Source organism: Rhamphochromis sp. 'chilingali' (genome assembly GCF_963969265.1).
Source record: "Rhamphochromis sp. 'chilingali' genome assembly, chromosome: 8".
Classification (NCBI taxonomy): Eukaryota; Metazoa; Chordata; class Actinopteri; order Cichliformes; family Cichlidae; genus Rhamphochromis; species Rhamphochromis sp. 'chilingali'.
Window position 1 is genome coordinate 7,661,274 of NC_137935.1, and position 14,865 is coordinate 7,676,138.

General features: G+C 38.8%; 1 protein-coding gene across 4 annotated transcripts in view; it reads left to right on the forward strand.

Moving 5' to 3' along the window:
* The window catches only part of arhgap42b (Rho GTPase activating protein 42b), an 86,562-nt gene that overhangs the window by 32,425 nt on the left and 39,272 nt on the right, over window positions 1-14,865 (forward strand). For all 4 annotated transcript variants that reach the window (XM_080888960.1, XM_080888959.1, XM_080888962.1 and 1 more), the window contains exon 3: window positions 1,187-1,248. In XM_080888960.1, coding sequence (XP_080745086.1) covers window positions 1,187-1,248 — 62 coding nt within the window. The remainder of the gene's footprint in view (window positions 1-1,186; window positions 1,249-14,865) is intronic.

Below are 14,865 nucleotides of genomic sequence, written 5' to 3' on the forward strand. Positions count from 1 at the left end.
CTCTGAAATGTTAAATATGGAACAGAAAAAGCATCATTTTAAGCACATAAAGTTGATTGTAAACATACAGCTCTTGTTGTTGTCTAGCTACAGTGTGCAGAAAAATGTACATTTAAAAAGCTTATCTTCCCAATTCATCCGTTCCTAAGGTACTAAACTTTATTTAATTTAGTGATTCATCGGGTTTATTGCCTTCCCTCCACTTAGCAGTGAATGATATGCAAGTTATAACCCCACTTTGACTCCCATTTCCTTTCTTCACAGTCTAATCTTGTCCCATCAGTGGCTCCAGCTGTGCCCTTTACCCCCTGAGAGGTTTTCACCGTTGATAGAGGAACTGGTAGCATTAATAGGAGGCCAGCCTGCCTGCAGGATCACTGGCACAAAATCATTGCTCCCCGGTCTTTAAAAGCTTTGGTGTGTAAATGGACCAAAGTGTCTAAGATGATGCATGGGTCCCTATGCCAGGCTGTCGGGGTTGATAATGATGTTACTGTGTTGGCAAGCAGAGCAGCTCGACCGCTGCTAAATGGCTAGACATAGGGTGACACAGGGGCTGACCAAGACAGGCCACGTTGTATCTGGCCTTCTATTTAATGAAGCTGTAAAGCTATCAAGGCACAGTTCTGTGTCAGATAAGCCTCGATGCATTGTATGCTGAATTCATCTGGCCCTGCAAAATGTAATATAAGCCACTGAAGTATAACCCTGATGGCAGGAACATATCTCTATCACATCAGTCTCTCCTGTATTGTGACACTATATTGCAAACCCTAGCTGTGGGAGAAAATAAAGGGAAGCAATCAGTGGGTTCAATTGAAGTATTGTTTTTTGTTGGTTTATTATTCCTTTCTTTTTACTGCTGGTCTTGGCTTAAATTGGACAGCTGCATGCTTTTATTAGGTTCTAAAATGTACTGCACTGAAAGGTCTGAAGCTGCAGTGCAAATAAACATTTTAGCATCACGCCTCTCCAGTGCTCGTAGGGTGCCAGGACCAGCTGACGTTTAACGGCTATGCTTTTTTTTCTGCTTACGTATTTTTTTAATCATGTGACTGTGTCAACAGCCCAGTTCACTGTGTGTACTCTCTCAGCTGTGAATATATTGTGAAATGGGGACTCATACATACTGATATATATATTGACCAAACATTTTAATATGCCGATATGTCTTATTCTGTTTCAGCCCAGTCATTCAAAGAGTTCTCGCAGCTGTTGAACACCGTTGAAGAGGAAAGAAGACGCTTGGTAAGAATCCAATTTTAGACACCAAACAAAACCATAATTAAGATTTCAAACAGAAGCGCTGCAGTCTTTATTGCATCCGGTGATTGACAGCGATTTTTATAACTTGATATACAACAATAAAACAAAATCACATTCACTAAAGCAAATATTGCCAATTATCTAGTTAATAGTTTCCTCTTATTTTATTTTGCGTGCTGAAAGTACGTTCACTTTTAATCTGTTTGCTTTGCTAAATCCAAACATTCGATTTTAAACATGGATTTTGTATCTGGAATTTATAGTAGTCAATCAAGACGATAGAAATATCAGTGAGTTTGTGGTTGCAGTGGGTGGTCATATAAAGTTTTGCCGCAATGCTAATGATTAGTTGATGTAGTTGCAGCTCACAAAAAGCAAAATGGAACAGTAGCTGTTTATTTTACCATAATGAAATCAATTTGATTTGTTACTTATACTGAGTACTTAGTAGATCTGCATTAACCTGTTGACCAGAGCATCACAGTCTCTAGTTACACAGCTTTACTTACTTAGTTTATAAGAACATAAGCTATTACTGAATTATAGGAACTGACATTCTTTAGAGGTTTTTATTCTTGGAAGAAACATTTTTCCTATGGGTTTCAGATGACTGGAAGTCAACAGAGCATAACATAATGATTGATACAGGTAGTAATATGAAAATACATTAAAACGGCAACGGAATGGAGAAACTTTGGCAAAACAATTTAAAGCCCCACATTTTCTTTGATGGATTTTTGAACTAAGATCGTTGGCTTTTTTTTTTTTTAGCATGGTACAAAAAGTGGCAGTTATGGCTCCGGATGGCTGGTCTAAAGGTCAGAAAAAAAGGCTTCCAACTCCGCTGAATGCCTGCAGACAAACCAGGCATGACATAAAGGGCAAGGGCATTGGAAGGGGCCAGAGGGAGGGGCTTATGCCCCACCTGGTGTGAGAATGTTGCAGAACTGAGCCCACACACATACACACACACACACCTCAACCAACAGTATGGCTTTTTTTTTCTTGGAGGATAAGCAGTTGACAGCAGACACGTTTTTTTGTGTGTTTGTCATAATTTAATTTTTTGGCTAATGACAGTATAGAGATATCTGTTGAAAGGAACAGAGTATTTGTCTGTGCACACCTCCACGTCATCTTATCCATGCATGGTTTTTCTAGTGTGGATTAGACGGTTAGAAAGCACAGTTGTAGAGTATAAACAGTACAGTGAAACATAAAATGCTTGGTAGTATTTTTGCTTTTACTTTATTTGTTTTAAAGTTGCACATCTTTAAAGTTTAAGTTTTACAACTTTGTTAGTTCCCCTGAGTCGATGTTTTCATGCAGAAAAAGAACATATCCCGTGTCTAGCATTTAAAGGTAAAAGTAGCTGTTTATGAAAGTGGCACTAAGAGATGTCTCAAGGCAGCAATTACATTAGTCTACATACTTCAGCTGTACATCTGATTTAAGAGGTCTGATATGCAAATGTGACCAGCTGTAGGTTAGCAGTTACAGGTTTTGCAATTACCTCAGACATTTTCATTAGAACTGTGTTCACCGTGACGGAGGAATCTACAAACTTTATACTGCCACGTTTTTTAGACTGCAGAGAGTAAATGTTTGATACCATAACTTTTATTTGAGATAGCTCGCTGAAGTTTAAGGTACAGATCTCACATAAGTTTGCATGTCTACAATATGTGGTTATTGTGGTTACATATATACAGCTATACTGACAAGCATTCACCCTCACATTCACACCCCACTTCTCACGCTAGGTAGCTGGGATGGGCTACAAGCTACCATATCAGATAAGTGTTAGACGATGGATGGATGGATGGATGGATGGACATGGCTATACTGTACCCATGCTTCTATGTTCTTGGATAGGCTTGCAATATATTTCTAAAATTATGTAGAGTTTCAGTGAATGTGAATGCGAATCTCACAGCTGACACTCAAAGCACAACTCAATTTTATGATGGAAAGAGTTGCACTTAAAGAAATGGGTCATCTCTCGTTAGACTACATACCTTTAAGGAATATTGTGTCATCCTAATCATTTTACAAGAATAAAGGTAACATTAATAAATGTATGTCACCTGTGAAACATGTTTCTTTTCTTTTTTTTCCAAAGCTCAGATGCTTACAAATGCATTAGATCATGCATCTTCTTCGCAGTTAGTCAATTATTGCCAATCTATTTCACTGGCATCGGAAATTTTAACCAAGGTTAACCTTTTGTTTAACCAGGAAGTGAGTTCTTGAGATAAATAAGCTGTTTTGCAAGCCTGTCCTGGGTTGATAATGGCAACATTAAGCTAGCATGTTTTTTTTGTTTGGCTTGTTTTTGGGGTGGTTTCACTAATCTGAGCTCCCAGAGAAAAACCTGCACAAGGGCTAAGGGCTTCTTGCTGTGAGTCATTAGCAAAGCAACAATTGATAAATCATTATTCCATGTGCTCTTTGGATGTTGCATTGATGCAACATCCAAAGAGCATTTTCTATACATAAACATAATTATCATCTAATAAAGAGCAGCAGGCCTTTCATTAGTGAGGTTGCCAGGCAGGCCCTGAGTCAGAAGGAGACTGTTTAAGAGCTTTGTATTTGAATAGTGATCGTGGAGATTTCGTCTGCTTTCACACCACATCAAAATTCTTACAAAGTTAATTTTCACTGTCTGGGCCCAGAATATGCTCATAGAAGTGATTCTTAATCTGGCGAGATTAGCTGCCTGGATAAATAAAACAAATAAGCTGCTGATTCTTTTCACATTTCTAAGTACTTTGTTAGATTTGGGGGAAAATGTGTTAAGAAACCCACATGCTGAAGAGGGATGCTTATCTAGTGCATTCAAATGTTGGGAGTGCCTGACTTTTCTCACTATTGCCTTAATTGGTGTGTCATGACCTTGTGCTTGAATAAGAGAAAGCAGCAGCTCTGACACCTGTGTTGCTCTGAGCTAGGAAGTAGTTCAGGAAGTGATGCAGAGCTTTCTAATTAAGACACCTGCATATACAGAGCATTAATGCAACGAAGAAAGTGCCAAAGTCTTCTGTATCTTAATTTAAATTCATATACCACGGGTAGTCATAATTGCTTGTTTGTGTGCCTGCAGCACCACTTCTAACAAACTTGATACTGAGTATGGGTGCATAGGTGGTAGCATGAAATACAGCAAAATGTGTGTGTACGGTATATTAACTTGTGGGTGTGAAACACCAGTGTAACCTTAGAAATGAAACTCTTGGGCTATGATGGAATCAGTGGTGGGCATAAATGCTTCTTGCATGATTAGTTAGAAATATCAAAGGAAATAAATGTGTTTTGGATGCACTGAGAGTCTAAGGTTTGTACAGGTTATATATACAGGTTTGTCCTCTCCTGAATAAGCATGCACTGTTGTTGTTTGTTTATTGCTTTTTGTATCTTTGTGTGTAATTCTCTTCCTCTGGGATGCTGGTGGTCATCTGGGGGCTGACAAAGAGGGTATAATTTATCTGTGCATTTATTAGGATTCAACACAAATACTAGGAAGCTGACACTAGTGCTACTGTAGACATAAAATTAAAAATTGACAGGACAGATACATATTAAAGCACGTTTGCATGTGCATTAATATGTAAATATTATGTAGTCGTGTCATTTCAAAATGGTGAAAAAAACAAAAACAAGTCAAAATGACAAGCAGAGACAAGCTGAACTGGATAAGAGAATTTAAATGACGGCACAGCTGAGAATCCAAAGTCATAGAAGTAAATTTAATAAATCAAAGCGGCTATGGCTAGGCAAAGAAGCTATGGGATGCAGCACTTCATTCATCTTTGATAGATTTAATAAGTAAAAACATATTCATAGCACGCACACACACACACACACACACACTTCCCCCCCTACTTGCTTGAAAAGTATCCTCTTTGCATCATCTTGCCTCTCTTCACCTAGCAGTCTTCTGTCTCCTCAGATCTCTGGAATATGCAAGAAACAGGGTTCTGATCTCTGCACTTTGAGCTGATTGTAATGTGATGCAGGAAGAAACGCTTTTTCTTATGGTTTTCTTTCTTTCTTGTTTTTTACCTGTGTGCATTCTAAATCTCTTGGGACACAGGTGCAATGTAACTAATGCCTTAGATAAACTTTGTATTTTTTAAATCCCCGTGGTGTGCAAAAGTGACTTTTTGGTATCATTTTCCAAGAAGATTATTCAAGGATTTTGTTTACTTTGAACTGAATGCTGCCTTATTTTTTTCTCCATTGCTCCTATATATGAAATGGAAACTTTAAATGACTCACATGACTTGGGGCATAAAACTGTGAATGATGCTCCTCAGTAAGCTACAACAAGTACTTTGCTCATTTTTATAGAGCCAAACTGGTTATACCAAGTTCACTGATTGATATATACGTCCTAGTTTCCACTACAATAGCGTCTTGATTTGATTTGAATGACCATTCAAATGCTTTCGGAAAGCTTTGATGAGTCCAAGAATGTCATATTTGTCTTTTAATCACTCTTTTTTTGTAGCAGATCAAATAAAAAACAAACTGCCCTCAAACTGTTAGCATACATCATTTTTGTACAGAGAAGGTCAAACATCCATAGATGACCACAAAACAAAAAATGAATGCTGTAGCACCCAGAATGTAAACACCTTTCAAGTCAAGTATAAAAGCTGATGAAAAAAGGTTAATGACACCACAGAGCTTATAGAGCTATTAAATTACTTGTTTTGCTATAAACAACATATTGGTGGCAACAAGCCAGTTATGTAGGAATAAAAGAAAAAGGGTTTAATATCAAACCCTTTAGATTATCTAAACTTGCAGTCAGTTTAGGTCTCAGCTAAAAATTAATAATGAATTCATTTTTATTTGAAATGATTAAATGAATATAAAATAAAGTCGAGTTTCTACCATGTTTTTATGCTGATATCACAGCTATATAATTTTCTTGTTAGTCTCGATATGACAACTCCACAGTATTTTTTTTTTAAACAGCTGGAGGGTTTTGTAAGGCTATACTCAAAAGACTGAAATAACCCATTTACATAAGCAGTCAGACCCTTCACTTCATACTTGGTTGATTCACCTTTGGCAGCAATCGCAAACTCTAGTCTTCCTTGGAATGAGCCACAAGCTTGGAACAGCTTTCTTCTGGTTTCTCCTATTCTTGGCAGAATTCTTTTAGCTTACCTAGTTTGATGGAAAGTGTTGGTGGATAACAACCTTGAGGCCTCTCCAGAGATTCTCCTGACTCTGGCTGAGATACTCCAGGACTTTTACAGAGTTTTCGAAAAGCTGGTCCTGTGATTTCTTCCTGGTATGCTTATTGTTGTCAAAATGTAAAACGTGTCTGACTTGCCAAACATTGGCACCGTTTTGATACTGCCTCTAAGACTATGCTTGACTATGGGGACGACTGCGAATTGCGGCCAGATTGTGAAATTATATTTTCAGCATATACGCGCTTTTCTTTTCATGGTCTGAGAGTTTGTCATGTGCCTTTTGGCAAACTTCCAGCACGCTGTCATGTGCCTTTTTGTGATGAATGGCTTCCGCCTGGCCATTATACCAGAAGGCCTGATTGATGGAGTGCTGCTCTAATGGTTGTCCTTCTGTAAGTTTCTCCCATTTTCCCAAAGGAAATTTTGATCTCATTTATAGCGACCATTCGGTTAATCTAGTCTGACCAAGGCCCTTTTTCCTCAGTTACTCAGTCTGGCTGCTGATCAGATCTAGTAAGTCCTTAGGTGCTTTCAAACTTCTAACATTTAAAAATAATGCGCCATGTTGTTCTTTGTAGCATTTATAGTCCTCTTGAATTTTCCCTATAGCCTTTTATGGATGTTCAGGGAGATTATATCCCTCTGTCTCATTGTTTGGCTTCCCCAGCTGTGAGACCTTAAATAAACAGTTACATGACTTTCCATTTAATTAAATTAGGTAAAAGTTGACCACAGTGAAAATCACCGATAGAAGCAGAATAAACCAGAGCCTAACTGCAATTCTAATAAAGTCTATTGTAGTCGAAGTCTAAATAGCAGACAGGTATCTCACACTGAACTACAAAGATGCAACAAAAAGTACTTCACAGCTTTTAATTCACAGTCAACTTTTCACTGTTACTGTGTGGCAATGCACAAAAAGGAAACTCCCTGAATCTCTTCCAGATCCACTGTCACAGTTTATGCATCTGACTGAGACAAACCAGGAGAAAAGTACAGATAACCAGAAAGTTTCATCTCAGTCTTTACAGCAGTTGGTCTTCAGAACTTAATTAGCACATCTCAAGCCAACACATGTTCACCAAATGTATGAAACATTTCCTAACAAGGAGACTATCCTATGCTCAAACCATGAAATATTGTGAGATATATCAGCTGAGACTTGACTCTCTGCTATTGTTAAACCACAATCACTGCCAGATGGTGTTTCTATTTTGCAGGTTTGTTTCCCCTAATAGATTACAGCAGACAGATGTGCTTGCAGCCACACATTAGTAAAAAGAATAGAAAAAAACTTGTCATGCTCAGACAGAGCAGTTGAAAACTTTCAGAAGCTGGCTGTGGGGGGAAAAAAGGAAGAACCCCTCCATCTAGTACCGTTTCACATCTGGACTGAATCTGTAAGAAAAGCACAGACTGATGAGAGTGACTAAAAATGTAGATATTTCAGACTGGATATAGAGGAAATATGCATGTCTCAAATCAAGGTCCCTGTCATTTCTGGAGTATTACCTAGCGTGCTTTAAATCTAAGTTGCCTCTGGTGCTTGGACAAAACTCTTACCAGTAGCACAATTTCTGCAGGGTTTGCCAAGCATGAAGCTTTATATTGTCTGTTGGCTCAGCAGGCAGCCAGGCCTAAAATCTTTTTGCTTTGTGGCTTGTGATTGGCTTGTCAACTACCCAAGTGTGTTATTCCTCTTAAAAACTTCCCAAATTCTATCCTGGTAAAAAGATTTTTGCTATTATTCCCCAGTTGATTCCCCTGAATTCCCCTCCAACCATCAGAGAAATAGTGAAAATGGTTAAAGTTCTGCATGGTTTGAGAAGGTTCAGCATTGTTGAGCATGGATGGCATTAAGGAGAAGAAGGGCAGTGCCCTGATGTTGGGGCTCTTGGAGTGATATCCATGTCCCCTGGGATAAGGCTGCGCTGAAAAACACATTGAGTTTTCATGGTGTTGTTGCTTCTTTTTTTATATTTTGGTTACCTTAAGAGCAGCATAATATATTTGGGGGTTGGGAACAACTGAATTGCAGTTACTTTAAAGAACAGGCATGCATAAACACATCAGTAGATAAATAGCCCAAATATTTTAGTCACCTTTTGCACAAATGTTCGCTTTGATTGCAGTTTGCCTTTATATTCGAAATGAAAACAGTAACTCAAGCAGCGCAGTAGCTCAGTGTCTGCTGTCACTGCTGTGTGGAGTTTCCATGTGCTTAAGTAGTTTTCCTTTGGAAGCCTGCGTTTCTTCCACTATCAAGAACTTCCAAGGTTTATTGTTCTGTCATTGTGCCCTTTATGAAGACACTAATCTGGAGATGGAAGAATAGCAGCCAACAGACATTCACAGAAGAAGACGGGTATGTTGTGGGCAGCATAATTGCCCAACTTCCCACTGCAAGACTGGAGCTGGAGTCTATTCTTAAATTTTCCAGACTGCAACTACTCCTCCACAGTTATTTAAAGGAGTATCACCCATATGGAAAAGATATATATAAATCTTATAAAGTTTGTATCTGTCTTGTGTGAAACTTGTATGAAAAGCATATAAGAGTGAAAACAGATATAAGATCCCTTGAAAAATTATATAATGAAACTTGTATGTTTTGGATACTTACTAAAACAATGTATGAAAGTAATGCGAAAGTGGCCACTTTCATGAGTAAATCATGTAAGCCTTATATGATTTACTCATGAAAGTGGCCACTTTCATGAGTAATCACATATAAGTTTTTACTATTTCTTTTCCGTATGGGTCAAGAGCATTAAAATGCAATGTATACAATGTCAATATATATATATTTGTGTGTGTGTGAGAGAGAGAGGGAAATACACTTCTCAAATTCATTTCCCCCTTTATTAAAGAAAAGCATTCCCTAATAGTCCCTCAGCTGCATGTGATGCATTTATTCCCCATATTGAATTTCCTTTGGTTTACAAGTCATTCACAGACATGCAATTATACATATTTTGTGTCTTTGCCTGACATTAAATGCAAAAAGTGTGTCTGTGGTGAGCAATATGCTGCTGCTGTTTTCCCAGGATTTAACAGTACAGTAATTCTGCTATGTGGGTAGCTTGTGTGCTGGCCTGTGAACTGAGGAATGTCCCGTTGACCCTGAAACAACACAGTGAAATAAAGGCAGTCATTGTTCTGAGGCACATTCATGGTGGCTTGTTTAATGAAAGTCTGAAAAGTATTTGGAGTGAACATCATCAAACCGTTGTGCTACACGCCCCAAAGCTAAAGTAAACCTCAGTTAGTATGAGCAAAAATTTCTCTGGTTATCACCCACTCTGGTTAATACATGCCGGCATGCTATGGCTATGTTATTTGTTTAAGAAATCCTCCACATGCAGTGTTTGACTGAAATTCTTTATTGCAATAGATAAATGTCATTTTAATTTTAGATGTTTTCCTTAAATCTACTGAGGTTTATATCAAGACTTTGTAATAATAATGGATTGCATTTTATATAGCGATTTTCGGGGCCCTCAAAGCGCTGTACAATTCCACTATTCATTCACTCACTGGTGGAGGCAAGCTACAGTTGTAGCCACAGCTGCCCTGGGGCAGACTGACAGAAGCGAGACTGCCATATCGCCCCTCTGGCCATCACCAGCAGGCGGTAGGTGAAGTGTCTTGCCCAAGGACACAACGACCAAGACTGTCCAAGCCGGGGCTCGAACCGGCAACCTTCCGGTTACAAGACGAACTGCCAACTCTTTAAGCCACGATCGCCCTACGAGTAGCCCAGATCCCCACTTTGGGATACTTTTAGGATATTTTCTTGGAAAAGAAAATATGTTCAAAGTAAAGAATCTGTCCTATTTCATGATTCATTTTCCTTCTTGTGACAGTTACTTTTTACTTCCAAATAATGTGCTAAGTAATGATAATGCTTTAACAGCATAGCCCCCCCCCCCTCCCAAAACCAATTTTCTCATCAAAGCAGGCCATGTTGATTGGTACTGGTGCATGGAAGTTGTGACTTCCGATCATGCAGTGAGTGATAGAAACCAGAGAAATAACCTGAAAGAGTTGAAGATTGTCACTGTTTTGAAACCAGTTCATAACACACTAGTGTGATTTCTTTCCTCTTCATTGCTCTTGTTATCTTTATGCTTTCTGCTTGTTACTGTATGTTACACTTGAGTAAAACAAGGTCACTGATTCATCTGATGGAGAGCATTTTCTCAGTGTCTGGAGACAGCTGCTTCTCCAAAAGTGTGGAAACTGAGGCAACCACCAGAAGAGCTGTTTACTGATATGATGTATTTTTCTGTTGCTGTTGTCTTTTAAGGAGACATTGAGCCTTAAATGCTTAAATGCTTCACCGTGGAAAGGAGTTTTGAGAGTGCAACATGCATGCAAGAGTTAATGCAGAATATGTTTAAAAGCTAAATGTCTGCATGTTATTTCATTAGAAGAGTGATTTCACTGGTAAAGTATGTAATAGACACGCCAGTCCAACGTGTCAGTTTGCCTCTCCAAAGCGTGAAATGGACACACATGCAGCACCAGCAGGGCGAGATAAGATATTAAAAGCCAAGAAGTCGGTAGTGAGCAAAAAAGTGGGAAGTACATTTCAGGCTCCTTAGTTGCCAGAAACGATTAAGCTAGGCAGCTAATATGTTTTTACATGAAAATATGTTAATAAGGTCTGTTTAAACACTTTCCTGTTGGCATGAAATAAAATATCTCCCTCTGCAGATTACTGCAACTTCTGCATGCGTGTACATTTCACACTTTGGAGAGACAAAGCGTGAAATGGCAAAGTGTGAAATGCACACGTGTCTGTTAAATGTTTTGCCGTGATACTGAGGCTACGTCCACACGTACACGGGTATTTTTGAAAACTGAGATTTTCCGTTTTCGTTTTAAAAAATAATCCCGTCCACACGTAAACGCAGAAATGAAGAAAAGCGCTGCTAGGAACATGCCAAAGCAACAGGTGGCGATATATTCCTAACCGTGTAGAAATGTTGGCCAATCAGAAGTCTAGAAGCCTCGGTGGGAAAAAGTAAACAAAGCTGGGGCATAGAAGCAGAACCCAGTGGTATGTGTGGAGGGACAGTAACTGTGTGTGTATATGTAAGCATTTAAACACTGCAGAGAGTACAAGTAACAGTACTGTAGAAATTAATTTCACCAAAACAATAACGTGGCGCACAGTGTGACGTCAAAAAAGGCGCACACCTTTGACGCTGCGCTTTCTCCGTTTTTCTCGTCCACACGTATATGCAAAAATGGAGTTTTTGAAAATATCCACCCTGGCAGGCGTTTTTAGAAATCTCAGTTTTCAGTGACTGAAAACGCCGTTTACGTGTGGACGAAAGGTGCAAACGCATAGAAAAATCTGCGTTTTCAAAAATACCTGGGTACGTGTGGACGTAGCCTAAAATTCATCGTCATCGTTTTAGAAAGTCTCCGTTTTGAAATGTCTGCGTTTTCAAAAGAGCGTTTTCAAACCGCTGCGTTTTTCCTTGAGGAAAACGCCGTCTCAGTGTGGACGGAAGGCCAAAACGGAGAGAAAACGATGCGCTTTCAAACGAAAACGCATTAGTGTGGACGTAGTCTGAGGCTACATCCCGGGTATTTTTGAAAACGCAGATTTTTCTATGTGTTTGCACCTTTCGTCCACACGTAAACGGCGTTTTTGGTCACTGAAAACACAGATTTTTAAAAACTCCTGCCAGGGTGGATATTTTTTGAAAACTCAGTTTTTGCGTTTACGTGTGGACGCAGCATCAAAGGTGTGCACATTTTTTGACGTCACACTGTGTGTCAGGTTATTGTTTCGGTGAATTGAATTTCTACAATGGCGGACGAAGACAAAATACTGTTACTGTTAATTTTACTTTCTGCAGTGTTTAAATGCTTACATATACACACACAGTTACTGTCCCTCCACACATAGGACTCAGTTCTGCTTCTATGCGCCATCTTTTTTTACTCTTTCCCACGCAGGCTGACTTCTGATTGGCCAACATTTCTACACAGATAGGAATATAGCGCCACCTGCTGCTTTGGCATGTTCCTAGCAGCGTTTTCCTTCGTTTTTGGCTTTTACGTGTGGACGGGATTTTTAAAAAAACGAAAACGGAAAATCTCCGTTTTCAAAAATACCCATGTACGTGTGGGAGTAGCCTGAGATGCTCACTCACTCATTGCCAGGTGTACTAACTTTTACGGTCTTTTAAGATTTAGTATGCTAGTTAGGCTTCGACACACGGTTATTATGACGAATAAATATTACTGCTTTTTAATTACCAAGTAGCAATTTCTAAATTAATTTACAATAATGTATAAATAACCTTGTAAGATTTGCCAAAGTGTTATAGATTTTATTATTGTTTTGAGTTCCAGGTATTGCTCATATTTTAAGGTACTGGTAAGGCCCAAATGTTACTCAGGAAAACTAGGTAAGAATATCTGTTTATCACCACTTTATAAAAATCTAAAAACCTTTTCCATTTTGTGGCTCTTTTAATATTGCAGCTCTTTACCTGCAGACTGTTTGATACATAGGGATAAATGTGTGCAGAGAGCAATCACAGCAGCCTCAAACTCTGGTAGCAAGAAAGGTCAAGCAGTCTCTAACTGTGCTTAAAACAAACAACAGAAAATCCTCATGGGACCCACAAACCAGCTACTATCTCCATTTCAGCAGTTTCTTTATATCCTTGCTTAACAGCTTACTCGCCAATCACATTTGTGTAGGGCAAACGTGTCACATCTATTCTCACACTGTTGTGTTACTTTGTCTGCAGTAGGTTTGCTTTTATTTCATAGCTCATAAAAGTTAGGGAAGAATAGCTTTGCAGCTTGCTGCAGGTGCCACTGCTGCACTAGATAAAGATTTAGCTCAACGAGATTGTTATCCCCCTGACACACACGCACACCTTCTCTGCAAAACAATCTGCAGAGAGAATGACAGACACGCATATCTATTGCAGTCCCTCTTCTAATAAAGGTTGTATCCCATTGTCAGCATGAAATAGAAAGTTTTATTTTGTCATGATGATACGGACGATAATGTTTATTATGCATTTAACGCACTGTATTAATTAGGTTTTGGGGGCTTTGCTTCCGCATCTTTAATAAGTTTGACTAATTCCTTTTTGGTTGCTGCTGCTATCACTGTGGTTATTGGTGTGGTGTTATTGTTGCTGATATTTTTATTTGATGCCACCGGGTGTTACTAGGTGTAATACAATTCAGGACAAAGAAGTACAGACGTCTAGCACGCAGTCTTTTTTCATGTAAGGCACACCCACTCATGTTATTGCATTTAAAGGCTGCGCCAGCAGTGCTTGTTAACATTCCTCAGATAGTCATCAGCAGTATTTCTCTACTGGTTTTTACGCTTAATAAATTTGCACAATTATACATTCAAATTAGCTTCATTTCAGCCCCAAAGGCTTTAGATGACCATTTATAACTGACAGCTAAACAAAGGTGGGAACCTAAATGGGAAAATTAAATCACCTCCAAGAACGAAAGCCACTGTAAGCATGCTTAGTTAAGCCAATAACTTAATATTTATCACCAGGAGACTTATTCGTGCTGCAAAGGAAGAAGGACTGCTATTCTAGCAGATAACTAGAATCTGCTAGAATATATAGTATCTATTTGTTATATTATAACAAATAGATACTGACCAAAATCTGCTGATTGATATGATTCTTTCTTATAATATATAATAAACAAATCAAACAGATTAAAATTAGGAAGTTTTTTGTATTTTTCTCGTTAGATGTTAACCATTCTGGAAAATTGTGACCTGTTTCTGTCACAGGATTTTACTAAATTGTCACAGTTGACAGATTTTCACTTGCAAGCACCCACCGATAAAACACCTTCTTGTCAGGGCCCAGTTGGCTTTTTACAGAACTGTTTTTTCCGCCTGGAGCCACATTTTCTTGGAAAGTGTGCGTGAGGGTGAAACTGCTACAACAACAACAAACAGAAATATGCTTTTTCATTTGAAAGATAGTGCAGCACGGTGGCCGAGCGGGCTTTTATGACGCCTCTTCAGCCAGAGAAAAATGGCAAGCCCGGTGTGTATGCATGTGGGTGAGTTTGTGTGTATTCAAAAACCAAGCGATTCAGTTGATTTGCAATGAAGAAGCACGGCTGTAGGTGTATTAAGTTGGAGTTTCATTGTGAGGACGCTGTCAAAACGGAACGGGCAAAAAGCCTATAAAAGTTATTTACTGCCCTGTTATAGACTTACATACTGAAACCGGTGAGACGGCACAATATACAGTTTAATGCTAGAGTGATTATAAACTGCAAGTGAAATGCACCAACACAACCAAGGAACCACGGCCACGAGATATGCACTTTAAGCCATTCTAGACGATCTGAAACATAA